The sequence below is a fragment of the Herpailurus yagouaroundi genome, unplaced genomic scaffold, assembly GCF_014898765.1.
Source record: "Herpailurus yagouaroundi ecotype Mexico unplaced genomic scaffold, PumYag 28, whole genome shotgun sequence".
In the NCBI taxonomy this organism is placed as follows: Eukaryota; Metazoa; Chordata; class Mammalia; order Carnivora; family Felidae; genus Herpailurus; species Herpailurus yagouaroundi.
In genome coordinates, this window is record NW_024412376.1 from 42,871,665 (window position 1) to 42,885,276 (window position 13,612).

The 13,612-nt window shown below is 46.0% G+C and overlaps 1 protein-coding gene across 1 annotated transcript; it reads right to left on the reverse strand.

Annotated features, from left to right (window-relative positions):
• Nucleotides 1–9,227: 9,227 nt before the first annotated feature.
• On the reverse strand, nt 9,228–12,903 carry POU4F2 (POU class 4 homeobox 2). Its single transcript, XM_040472876.1, has 2 exons — nt 12,355–12,903; nt 9,228–11,894 (listed from the first exon to the last, which is right to left on the reverse strand). The coding sequence occupies exons 1-2, from the start codon at nt 12,637–12,639 to the stop codon at nt 10,953–10,955; spliced, it is 1,227 nt and encodes a 408-aa protein (XP_040328810.1). The 5' UTR covers nt 12,640–12,903; the 3' UTR covers nt 9,228–10,952.
• Nucleotides 12,904–13,612: the final 709 nt, after the last annotated feature.

The following is a 13,612-nucleotide window of genomic DNA, read 5'->3' on the forward strand; positions in this document are numbered from 1 at the left end:
ACCAGCGTAGGATTCTGTAGCAATGGGAGTTAAGCCGAAAGAGCAGCCTCACCTCTTGTTTTATCTGACAGCAGAATCCTACTCCTGTTTTCCACTGGCTGTTTTCTGCTCCGTGCTGGTGGTAAAACTGGATGGTAAAAACTGTTTTTGAAAACAAAACTTAAGAGGCATGTAAATGACAAAATTAATGACCAAACCAAAGAATTCTGGTTTCACCTGGTTTTAGGATGGAAAGTAGCTGAGCTTTTCAGAATGGGAAACGGTATTTTGTTACATTCCAACTCAGAGAGCTAGATTTGCTTATTCTTCCACTGTTTTCTCCTGCCCAGAGTATATATAGTTCAAGTCACCTTCAGGAAATTTTGCAATTTTATTTACAGTGAACGAACACAGGTTACCAAGACTAATTACCAATTATCTGGGTATTTGGGGTTCTCGCGGATCTAATTAAGAATACCTGACAAAATGGGACTGATCTGGTTCCCCCTACCGTGCCCTTTCTATTTTATTATAGATTCCCTTTCTCTTTTGTGTGTCTACACCGTCTCCACTAGGGAGAAGGGGGACAGGGTCATTCTTTGCACTTTCTCCTTCTCCCTGGGGAAAGGTAGAGATTACTCTCTTATTAACCACCAGTCTCCTGTCGCATTACCTCTTTTTTTCTTGTTCACCTCTCAAACTCTGAGCAAATCCCAGGGAAAAAAAAAAATAAGTCTTGCTGAAAAGGAAGGCAGCATGAGGAAAAAAAAAATCAATGAAATGATTTAGGAAATAGAAGAATGGGCCCCTTTGACAATACTGTAATTAAAAGCTCTCAGGGCTGCAAAGTGAAAAGTGGATGAAAGAAAGTGCAAGTTGCCAACCGATTCTTACTTAACACATTTAGGACTGGTTCACGAAGCTAGAGACCTAATTTAAGGATGTGAAGCCCCACAGCCCTCAGAAACGACTTTTCCCTCAGAAGGAATCAGAACTCCTAGCTCAGCAGCCAGGAGCTGCGTTCTCTTCCCCATTCATCCTCTACCCCAAAGACCAAAGACTCCGGAGGTGGATGAGAAAGTGATTGCTTTCATGCGGGTTCCAGGTGAGGAAATGGTACTGAGATGGAAAGTTAGCCAGATCCCACATGGTTAGTTAGAACCTCCAAGTTGGTACAGAAATGGGACTTAAAACCGGTGAGACTGGACAGCCTCTCTGGAAGCCACCACAGAGTCCGGAGAGCCCAGAGCTGGAAGCACTGCACCTTGATTCCAAAAGGAACAGTCTGTCTAATTCTGGCCCCTCACCTCTACTGAGGCCGGCTGCAGGCCTGGCCCCCGGGTCCCTCCTGGCAGTCACAGACTATTCCACCTTCGGAGACAGAGCTGCTGTGGCCAAAAGTCACTGCGTTTGGGCTCCGTGTAAAGGCAGGACTGTCAGGAAGGACACCTGTGGCAACAGAAGGTCAAAGCCTGTCAAGTGCATTAAAAAAAAAAAAAAAAAATATATATATATATATATATACACGCACAGAGGTGAGTCTTAAGCACCTTCCAGTTGAATTACTTGTTTGGGCTAGACAGAGAAAGAGAGATTTTGAGTGAGTTTGAAAAGTTTCATTAAGGTATGCTGGCCCCCAGGGAAAGGCCCTGTGTGTACCTGCATGTTGATCTGTGAACATCTATCTACATATGTGTATTGTCTACATGACAAGTTTCCAGGAAAATGACAGAGTTGAAGAAGACAATCTTTACCTCTCCTGGGGTCTGTGTTTTTAGGTCAAGCCCACGGAGGCTAGGATGGACCCTGGACAGAGGTATGCATCCCGAACGCTGTAAAGTGACTTGGCTCAGGCTGGTTTTTGGCCCAACTTTAAAATAGACCTTGCTTTTGCTATGCCACAGAGGCTGCTGGACCTCAGCAGCCAAGGGAGAGACACCTCGCTCCTACCTTCCCACCTCTGTCTATGCCAAGGGAGAGACACCTCACTCCCACCTTCCTCATCCCCAGTGCAACGAATAGAAGCCCATGGGTTTAAAACAAGGAAATTGAGAGACCAGAGTTGGAGCAGGGAGGTGGCTATTCTGGGCAAAGCTCAAGGAGTCTTCACAGAAAACCTCACCCTTACATATCTAGACTCTGGACTGCTGTTAAATTTGGAGCATGAAGTGACTGCTTTTGCCAAAAGAGTTACCTCAAGCTCTCCCCCTACACACACCTCCATCACCTCACACACCAGGCCAATAATTCCCCAAATGAAGACCTACTCTGTTTCTGGAAATCAGGGAGCCTTCACCCTTGTTTAGCCAAATTGCACAGAGATATGGACTACCATCTAGCAAAACCCTGGTGTCCCTTTGGGAGAGTAGGACTGTCTGGTCCTGTGTGTGTTAACCATCTATCTTCTGGTGAGCCCACCAACTCAGAAACCCTAGGCCTTCTAGAATACCAACACTGCCTGAGCCACTCATGCAGAAGGTGTTGATTTAAGCCTTTCAATCACTTTCAAGCCCATCAGTAACTTGTTATTGTGTGTTGTTGCTGTTTCTTTGTTTGTTTGTTTTTTTAAATCAAACCGCATTGATTTCACAAGATGACTTTGGCATCTTACAAGAATTCCAGAAGCCAATTGGCTTCTTTCAAAACTATTTGATACATACTTCTCATTTTGTCACCTCAAATTATTCAGGGAAACCCAGAAGCTATGAGAGAACTCCCCCCCCCAATCAAAGAAAAACAAAAACAAAATACTCACCAATACACACAAATAAGACTTTGAATACGCTCCTAGGGTCCAGAAAATGGGAAGGTTAGGGGACAGAGAAAGAAGGAAATATGGTATTTATGGGAAAAAATATAACAAAAATTTAAGAACCATGACTCGGACACTATGGGAGTGCGAGGGGGGCGCAGGCGTCTGTTAGTCACAGCAAAGTCGGGGGAAGGGGGGAGGGCGCTTGCTTTCCGCCGAATGACAGCTGGAGTAATGGCTGCAGACCCAGTGCGGAGGTGGGGGCGGGCGAGCCGGGGGGCGGGGGTTGGGGGGCAGTAATTACTAGCCAGGCTCACCCGCCTCCCTACTTTAGAGCGATCGCGTTCTTCTTGCGCGTCCAGCTGCGCGCTCGGCTTGCTGCTCCGCCTCGGGGCATCCTGGAGCCTGAATAGGGGGTGGGGTGCGTGCTAGAAGACTTTAAATTGAGGTTCCTAAAAGGCTTCTAAACTGGAATGTCCCTAAGGTCCCATCCTTGCAGGCCTGTGGAGCAGAGGAAGGCTGAGCGGAGACTGCTCCACACCCAGCAGCCCCCAGACAGTCGGTCAGCATTAGGGACCCGGCAAAAAGTGAGGGTGGAGGGTAGCGGCGATGCAGAGCGGGTTAACAGAACGGGAAATGGTGATCTGTCTGATGTGGCCGCACAGGACTCAGACCTCTCCACAGGAGTTGAAAGGAAGGCTAGGCCAGGTCCCAGTCTACTCTCACCACCTCCCCTCTGGGTCCATAAAAGCGCAAACTCTCAGAAGGTGCACTAGCTCCTTCGGGTCCCAGAAGCCTGAAGTTAAGGGTACACCAAGGGATCCTCGCTGGGAACGGCGGAGAGAAGGGTAGAAGAGTAGGGGCTAGGTTCTCCACCTCCTCCCGCTGCCTCCCTCCCGCAGGCTGGAAGCCTCACGTAGTCTGGGATTTTTTCAGAATAATTGATGGGTCCAGTTCTCCAGAGCTTTCCCAGTGAGAGCGCGGCGGACCGCGCTAGAATTTAAATAGATGTGATTAGTAAAATGCAAGGGGGCGAGGCGCCCGGGCCTCTCTTTCTCGCGGGTTCCTGGCTGCGCGCTTGGCAAGCCGCCTGCTCCCCCAGGCTCTGGGGGCCACGGGGGGGGGGGCAGGGCCAGCGTGTCCAGCGAGGGTGGACGGCTCTGCCCCATCCCCCAACCCTGTGGACTCTAACCTTCACCCATTCACAACCTGCTTCTCACCAACATGCACCCCAAGCTGGAGGAGAGGGGAGGTGGGGCTCATATGCAACCCATGGCCGGCAGGTGCATAGTGGTGGTAAGCCAGAGCGGTGGGTGCGAAGACTTGATTCCTCAGCATAGCCAGGGCGAGCCAGGCGCCTGCGAAGCCTTAGCCATGAAAACCTAGCAAAGACTCTCGGTAATCGTCCGCACGCCCTGCTTCTCTCACACACAGTTCCCTTTCTGTACCTCCGCCCTCACCAGTTGTCCTCTCTCCAGGATCAGGAGCCTGAGCAGCCTGGTCCTCGCAACTCAAAGCGCCCCTTCACTTACCTAAATCTCTAAGAAGGTCCCCTCCACAAAGAAGTGACCTAGGCTGGGAAAAGCCTTCGCCTTCGCTGACTCTCATATCCCTATCTCATCGATTTGCTCCTGAAAAGGGGACTGTGCATTCTTATAACATCTACAGCCAATTAATATTGCATTAACTCTATTAAAAAAAAAAAAACAAAAGCACCAGAATACTGCACCCTATCAAAGCCATCTATTATTCACGGAAATGTAATTGGAGACCTAAGATGTGTGTGTTACGGGCCAATGGAGGAAAACATAGTCGTGACAATATTTCAGAAAGGAAGGAGATCCGAGGGTATCTAATATTTAATTTCAAATCTGTGGTTTTCTAATTCGAGATTAAAAGCAGTCACGTCTTTGAAGCCAGACAGTTGGTATAAATGTACAGTTAAAATATTCTATTCCACGGTCCCTAGACAGAGCTCTCTGCTCGTCCCAGGCTTCATTAAATTTTTATTATCATCCCAGACTAGAGCAGGGAATGAGCGGAAAGACTGTCCATCTAATTGCAATTGATAAAAAAAAAATCTCTTAGATTCCCCCACCCCTCATTTTAATATATTAACAGCAGTTTTCTTCGGATGTCCAGTCTTTCCCAGCCCTGTGATACACACAATCACTTTATCACACAGATACATTTTCCACTTCCAACAGGCACCAGACTTGGCTGTCTTCTCTGCCCTTTGAGAAGGCGTTGGGGGTTGGTGGCAGTGGAGGGAGAGAGGGTAGTGGAGGCTGGCTTTGGAAAATGATGCTATATGAAAAAGGAGAAAAAGGTGACATCAGTTCTTGAAGCATCTGGCGAAAGATCAAGGAGAGACAACATTTGCACTAAGCTAGTTCTTCCTGTGGCAAGATGAAAGCATATTGTTACCCAAACAAAACAAACAGATTATTAGACGGGGCTGCACTTTTCGACAGCCTTCCACTCTGTGGGATGAAAGCAAGGAGTAATATTTTCATTTTCTTTCTTTCTTTCTCATTGCTACCCCCCACCTCTCTCTCTCTCTCTCTCTCTCTCTCTCTCTCTCTCTGTATCTCTCTCTCTCTCTCTCTCACACACACACACACACCTCAAAATATTTGTTCTCCTTGAGCCCTCTTCATGTGTTGCTAATATGACTGTCATACCAGATGACTATAGGTGTGTGTGTGTGTGTGTGTGTGTGTGTGTGTGTGTGTTCAGGGGGGTCTGTCTCAACAAGGGTGCTTTAAATTTTTTTGAAACTGATGTAAATAAAGCTTTTCATCTCCAGGCCTTGAAAGTACAGAATAAAACCCACAGTTTGCTTTCTGAGCAGCTTCCTATTATCACATCGCCACTTAATTTTATTTCTATTCTCTCCAAGTTAAATAGAAAGACTAGCTCACAAGGGAGCTGCCATGTGCCTACAGACTGGGGATGTCAAGCAGAGAGGCTCACTGTGCAAAGTTAATTTCAATTCCCGAGGAGGATTTCACATTCCGGCTGGCTCTGACCCACAGTAATTAGCTGAGATAACTAATGATTACTTACTTATTCCTTGTAATTATCTGGATTTAATAATTTGCTGTGTAATTTATTAATTCACTCATAATAGCCTTTCAGTGCTGGGAAAGGCTCCTTTAAAGGGGCAAAGCAGGAAAAATTTAGTGATTTTTTTTCCCTCATTGCCATAAATCTGTCTCCTGACAAATGTAGACTTCGGGAACATTTCTATCATCATAACTGTCTGGGAACCTTTGTCTTCTTTTTGTCCTATCAGAATACCAATCTAACCTTTTCCCCCCTTCTGTTGCAGCCCCTCCCTCCAAAGCCAACTGAAAAGTAAAGTGAAGTTTTGAGTTCTAAATGCACCATTTACCTGGAAATATAAATTGTTTTCACCAAACAAGTTAAAAGGTAAATTTCTAAACTTACTGTCATGGGTTGCTTGGAAAAATTTGAGTTTCATCTTCTGAATAATATGCCTTTTAAAATCAAGTGAATTTTGTAATGCCTTTTCCAGTATGTCCTCAAGAGTGTCTCCAATAGATAGATCAAAATGAATTCATTTAAAGTTTGAAATAAAGCATTTTAATGGCCCAAATTCCAATTCTTTGGGCAAAGAGAGGTCTCAAAATCTGTCCTCGATAGTAGAAAGACTTAGTTATATATTGTTGTTTATTTTAAAATATATTTTATAGAAAATAGAAGAGCATTATGTTGAACATAAATCTTAATTATTTCATTTTCTTTTTCATATTTCCATTATCTTCCCCAAGCTATGTGTCAATGAAACTTAATCTGACAAAGAACTGACCAGCTGATTTAATGTCAACTATCCAAAGGAAACTGCACTCTTTCTAGATGATATCAGAATAGAATTGGTAGAGAGTACTTAGATATCAGCCAGGCCTTACATGATCTTTGCTGTTAGACATTTATTCTATTCTAGTTTAGATTTAGATGATTACATTTAACAAAAAGATTGGACCATTTGCCTTTGGAGAAGTTAAAAAATTAACAGCATAGTTCTGAAATGTCAATTGAGGATGACTAGGTGTGCTGCTAAGTCAATTCATAAAATATATCTTCCTAATTAAATAGTAATTGTGGACCTTGAAGAAAAAAATTAGGAAATGAGTCACGAATGCCAGTGGATTTGATTGATATGACAAGGCTCTTCAGCCACAATTTGCTATTTATCCATTTCAGTATTTTGAAAGTCAATATTAAATAAATATTTCTCAAGAATGTATACAGGATTCATTCTGCTCTTACCTTTAATTTCTTTTTTAAGACCAATCCTCTTTTCTCCAAATCTCTTTGGTTTGTTTTGATATGTCTCTGCAGCTCTCATTAATAAAAACTTTCAGAGTATATTTACTTTTTTTTAAATTCTGATTTTCCCATAAAACAAACACAGTTAAGTAGGGTTAAACAATGGATATAATTTCCATCTTGTAGACAAGAGGGGTTCTTTTACCCTTGTAATAACACTGAGAAGATATATTTAAAACTGTGGTACAGTGTTCAAAGTGTAGGAGCTTGGGAGACAAAAAACACTTGGTGAATGAGGGGGGGGGGGGATATAGGCCTTCACTCTCAACTGTCGAGGTAAATTGAGTTGCTGTTATGTCATTTTTGTCATAAAAATCTTGGGCAAACATGCATACGTGAAAGCTATCATGTACTTCAAACGTACCAAAAGAAGCCTATTTTGCTTATCTTCAATATATTTCTCAATTTCTACTACTTTTACAGGATCTCTCTCCTCGTTTAAAGATGTCATATTTGTAGAAAGAAAACACTAGCACACATGTCTGTCTTTCCTCTAATGGACTCCCTTTCTCTTAACGAATATATCCTAGACTCTTAGATAACAACCATATGGGAAGAAGGAGGTGTTATTTATTGAAGATAACTTTAAGCCCAGATCAGCAAGCCTGGTTTGCTACATCCTCAAGCCATTTAATTCATTTTCTCCACTCTGGAAAAAGTAACTAGCAGAAAGTTCTCCAGCTGGCTGACAATGCTTGGTCAAACCCGTGTTGGAGTAGGACTGTGATGTGGTTACTATCCGTGGTGCTGAAACCAGGACCTAGCGTACTGTGATTAGGGGCTGGCTATTTGAAAAGACTTTTCAAGAAAACTGGTCTTAGAAGGTAAAACAGAAGAAGGGACTTTCAACCTCTAAAATTTAAGAATAAAATTAAACCATCAGTATCACTATATCTGGATTCACAATTCTTTCTTTTAAGTTCCTACAACTTTGAAATATTTCCTTAAGCATCTATACAATATATCTCATTGTTTCTAAATGGACACATAGATTTTGTCTCTTCTGGTTTCTTCTTTAAGTTGAAGAAAAGTAAGTCCCTTCACTTATTATCCATTAACTGTCACGGTTCTTTTTGTTACATCTGAAAATCACAATGTTCTTTAACAACATTTAATCCCAACTTGAGCCACTGTAACAATTTTCATGGACTCCTGGGACATTTCCTAAACTCATCCTCAAAATAAGAAACACCCCAAAGCAGTTCCATATTAGGTCACCGCTCAGGGCAGCAGAATTTCCCCTAAAGGATCACCTGGTTCCTTCCTCTTTTTGGACCTATAGATTAGTAAGGTGCTCTTCTCATCATTAATAATGTAAATGTCTAAACCAGAGCTTTCCTGGGAAAAAAACTTTGGAAACCTAATATGTTGCTTAAAATGGATCAGGAGGTACCTTTAAACTAGGATCAAAAAAGGAGAAAAGTCTGTATATCGAAGGGCAAAATTTCTTTGTGCCAGACCACCATTAGACTTTCACCAAGTCTCGTGTTTGAGTGAGTGATAGGAAGGGGGCAAAAATGAACTCCTTCTAACCACCCAGGATTTCTTCCTCAACCCACTCTGCCTATTGCAGAATGTAAGTTTTTGTAAAGGTCACGGAAATGAAGGGAGAGAGAGATGTACTTTTGCTTCATAACTCAGTAACCTAGGTGCTTCCTGCTCTGGTTGGGGCACTGCTCTCCAGGAGCAGTGACTGAACTGAGAAGTATGGTGGGCAAGCCCTTAGGCCTCAACCGGGGTATCCTACTCCCAGAAACAGGCCTGGACTCTTGCCACACCCAGGTTCCCAGTCCTGGCTGAAAACTAAACTGAGTTCCTTTCTTCCTTCTTCCCAGGTAGTACCTCTGTTCATAAAGATTCTCTTTGCAGAATTATTGCAGATCTGGAGAAAAGACTCCAAGGGAGATATTGGAGCCAAATATCACAACCTCATCTAGACAGAGAAGCAATGCACCCTGTGAGATGAGCTCTGGCTATTAGAAGACAATTATAAACGCTGTTCTTTTATACCTTCCTAGAGAAACACCCCCTTTTAAATCCAAATCAGACTATAACAACCACTCTAAAATAAACCATTAAAATGTTTCTGCTTTAAAAAGCTATCAAAATAATTTCCATGTAAATGATTGAAAACAACATCACATTTTAAAAGCCATTTAATTTTAATAGTATATTTTAATGAAAAAAGCAGCATACTTTGCCAATAAAACATTAAAATCATCTTTTCAATGAAAGACAATCAAACAACACCAAAAATAACTTAATACATTACCATAGTAAATAAACCATCTATTAACAAACAAAACAAAACAAAAACAAGAAACCAGGTCATATACAGAACTCAAGACTTCAGAGAGCCTCAAATGGAACAGCAATACAGCAAAATTTGTAAGAATATATCTATATGTGCATCATTTTGAATGGGATATTTACAATAGATAAGGTACCAATCACCATGTACCTAATTATTTTTTGTTCCAAAAGAATTCTACCAAACAATGTGAATTTACAAGCAGTGCACTGTCTTTCTTATAGTTTAAATTAGTTTTTCTACAAACAAACCTCCAAAAGGAAAAACCGAAGGATTCTTGTAAATGTTAAAATGTAGTCAACAAAGCAATTGAAAACAAGAAGATTGAGATACCTTGGTGAAATCGTAGAATCTGGAAGGGCAAACACCAAGTGAACAAATGCACCTAAAGCTAGAAAATGATGCATCATAGTCATGCTTCCAACTGCTTCACTTCTTCTCTTCCATTAGAGGTGTGTGTGTGTGTGTGTGTGTGTGTGTGTGTGTGTGTGTAAGGGTGAGTGAGAGCGCGCGTGTGTAGTGGGGACAATGTGGGAATCCCCATTAAATATGTAACGAAGTAAACAATACTTTGGACAGTGAATCAAGTCTACACGATTAAGACATCCATTACTGAGTGTCGACTCACAAACCAGAACACTACCAGTAAAAACAAAGGAAAAACAATCTTCATTCAAAGTGAGAATATACAAATGGGCCAAAAGGAACACAGTATAAGAGGAAAGCCATAAAAATTCAGTAAACTCATCAAACATAAAATTGTTTAACTCCACGAGCCATACGTTTCCCCCGTTTTTAGACTAAATAAGTTTAATTAATTAGAATGTGCACAAATTAAGTTGCTAGAGAGATAAATTAATAATTTACAGAGGGTTGTTCGGCAATAATCTAATAATAGCTTTCAAGATCAGTGAACACAGCAGGCGCAACTCCTTTCTTAAGCATTAACACTTTAGAGAAGGAAGAAGGGGGTAAGAACCACAATAAAAATATATATATAATATACAGTGTAAATGCAGAAAATCTGCCATCTTTTTTAAAATTCAAAATACTTTAGAGATGTCTCTATCACATTAAGCATCAACTCTAGTTTAAAGTTTCAGTCCTGAATCGATTTCTATTTCTGAAAAATAGCTGCAAAGTGTACTTTTAAACTTGAACAAGGGTGATTTCTTTAGGAATAAAAACAAATCTTACTTGATCATTTTGGGGGCCTTTTTAAAACGCTGTCTCGTCTGCGTTCCTGCAAACAGCCAGCTCCAGACTTCCTGTGAAGAAGCCGAGGTGCCTTTTCCGGATGGGGTGGGGTTAAAAGGAATAACTTTGCTACAACTTGACAAATCCCTTCTTTTGTTTTGTTTTGTTTTTCCTTGAGAAATCGTTTCACATTCTCACTGGGTTTGGGCTCATTTGCTCGCTCCTTTGCTCGCTCTCCAATCCTCGCTTTCTCCGGATTCACATTTACTGGAGTGTGGAAAGAAAAGAGGCAGGAGAGAGAGAGGGAGGGAAAAGAGGGGACGAGGAGGGGATGTCCCTGGAGAGGCCAAGGGTCTCCTAAATGCCCGCAGAATATTTCATTCTTTTCTGTTTCTGCCTCTGGTTGCAGAACCAGACGCGCACCACGTTTTTCTTAAGGTCCAGCTTCTCCGCGATGGCGGCGATCTTCTCGGAGGAGGGCCGCGGCTGGATGGCGAAGTAGGCTTCAAGAGAACGTTTCTCTGGGGCAGCGATAGACGTGCGCTTGCGCTTCTTCTCCGCGCCGTTGAAGAGCTCCGGCTTGGTGAGCTTCTCTCGGTGGGACTTCTCGGCCTCTTCGAGCCACGCTTGCAGGATGGGTTTGAGAGCGATCATATTGTTGTGCGACAACGTAAGGGATTCGAACCTGCAGATGGTGCTCTGGCTAAGCGAGCCCACACCAGGGATCTTGAGGTTGGCCAGTGCGGAGCCCACATCGGCCTGGGTCACCCCCAGCTTGATGCGTCGCTGCTTGAAGCGCTCGGCGAATGCCTCCAGGTCCCGGGGGTCGGCATCCACGTCGCTCATGCAGCCCATGTGTGAGGGCAGCCCATGCGCGTGGGCCATGCTGAGCGCTGCTTGGTGCATGGGGTTCATGGTAGCCATGTGCGGTGCATGAGTTGGCGTGGACACTACGGCGCCGTCGGGGCCAGCCATGGCACCCAGGGCCAGACCGGGACTCAGGTGCTCCAGCAGCTCGCCCTCCAGCGCCTGATGCGGCTGATGGTGGTGGTGGTGATGATGGTGGTGGTGGTGATGCGTGCCCGCCAGTGCGGACGGGTGCGAGATGGGCACCGACGAAGAAGAGGCAGCCGAAGTGCACGGGATGGTGTTCATGGTGTGGTAGGTAGCGTCCGGCTTGAAGGGGCTGTGGTGGGGCGGGTGGTGATGGTGGCTCTTGCTCTGGGAGACGATGTCCACGGCCGCCAGAGCTTCGGCGCGGGCCAGCAGACTCTCATCCAGCCCGCCGAATATATTGCTCTGCAATTGCAAGTAAAAGGCACACATTACGCTCAGCAGGGAATTGTGCGCACTCTCCCCGGAAGCCCCGGCACAGCGCTCGACAACACCGCCGCGCCTACAACATTCCCAGAACGTTAAAATAATAATAATAATAATAATAATAATAATAATAATAATAATAATCCTGAATGTAGCAGGTGAGGCGGAGAGGAGGGAAGCCACTGAGAGAAACCGTGAGTGCACGAGGAGGAGGAAAGTGAGCCTGCAAACACAACACAACACAACACGCGCACAGGCAACATCCCAGGTCATAAAAATTAATATGAAAGAAAAGGCCCGCTGAATACATAAGAGAGAGAGGGGGGAAATTGGTTGGAGGTGTGGGGTGATTTGCTGTGCAGACATGAAAAAAACATCAAGCAGATAAAGGGGGCTGTCAAAATGTGCCTTTAAGCGGTGATTATGCAGAAATACGCACCGGTGGGGTTGGAAGACACGCTCTCCGCATCGCCTCGGAGCCCCCGCCGCTGCTGCCGCTGCTGCCGCTGCTACTGGAGCTGCTGCTACGGCCTCCACCGCCCCCGCCACTGCCACCACCGCCGCCAGCATTGCTCGAGCTGCTAGGGGAGCTAGCGGAGGGCGCCGCGGGCGCGGAGGACCCGGGCGAGGCGCTGTGCAGTGCCGAGTACTTGGGCTCCACGTGCAGGCTGCCGCCGTGCGGCATGCTGAACGCCTGCTTGCTGTTCAGGGACATCATCATCATCTTCCCGGTCCGCCCGGGCGCTCGTCCGTAGCGCACGCACTTGACCCCGTCTGCCGGGACCCTCTTGAGAAGTGCTGGGCGAGCGCAGGAGCAGCGAAGGGCAGTGCAAAGTTGCGCTCTCCCGCCGCCGCTCCCAGCTCTGCGCGCCTTGCCCGGACTACGAGCTCCTCCTCTGGCTCCGCTGTCAGTCTTAGGGGTTTCTGGGCTCCGCTTGGAGCTGGCTGCAGACCTGGGCGCCCGAAACTGCCCCCGCGCCTCGCGGCCGCCGAGTTATACTCCCCTCTCCCCGCGCCTGCCCCCTACCCCCCGCCCTCTCTCCCTCCCTCCCGCGCGCCTCCGCCCTCCCTGCCAGGAAGCGCGGTTTCTCCAGCTCGGATTCTAGCGTCGCCCCTTCTCTCTTTGCTCCCTACAGAGTAGGGTCCGAGGAGCTCTCTCGACCCCCGCCTCCCGCTCCCCCGCCGCGCCCTCCACCTCCCCTTCCGGCCCCCGCCCGCACGTTTTTGCCACCGCCCCTTCCCGGCGCCCCGCAGCTCTCACTTACTTTGGATCTCAACCCCACCCCACTGGCCAGGTCTGTGTTCCAGTCGCCAGGCAGTTCTAAGAGCCGGCCTCCAGCCCCTCCTGCTTTTTCCGCTTAGTCTCCACCAAGCCGGGAAAAGAAAGTCCTAAATAAAGTTGCGGGCCAAGCCAGCCTTGGGTAGGTTTTTTCCCCCCAGACTACTAGGAACGCCTCTTACCTGGCAGTTTCTCCCCTCTGTGTCCTGCTTACCGCTAAGTTCCAGGCCTCAGCCCCCACTCGGCCCGCCCCTCCCCGCAGCTCAGGTGACCCCGGCCTCTGACTCCTGGCGGAAGGAGAAGAAGCGGGCGCGGGAGAACCAGCTCCTCCGCGCTGGTCTGCGCTTCCGCTTGGTGCACGCGGCAGTTGGCGCTTAGCGTTGCGCCCCCTCGGCCCGGCGGGTGCCTGGTGCCGAAG

Bases quoted from the DNA above. Each gene is read 5' to 3' on its own strand.
- POU4F2 (XM_040472876.1), bottom strand. From the start codon at position 12,639: ATGATGATGATGTCCCTGAACAGCAAGCAGGCGTTCAGCATGCCGCAC. The intron at 11,895-12,354 runs GTGCGTATTTCT...TTGCAATTGCAG, and splicing joins CGTGTCTTCCAACCCCACCG to AGCAATATATTCGGCGGGCT.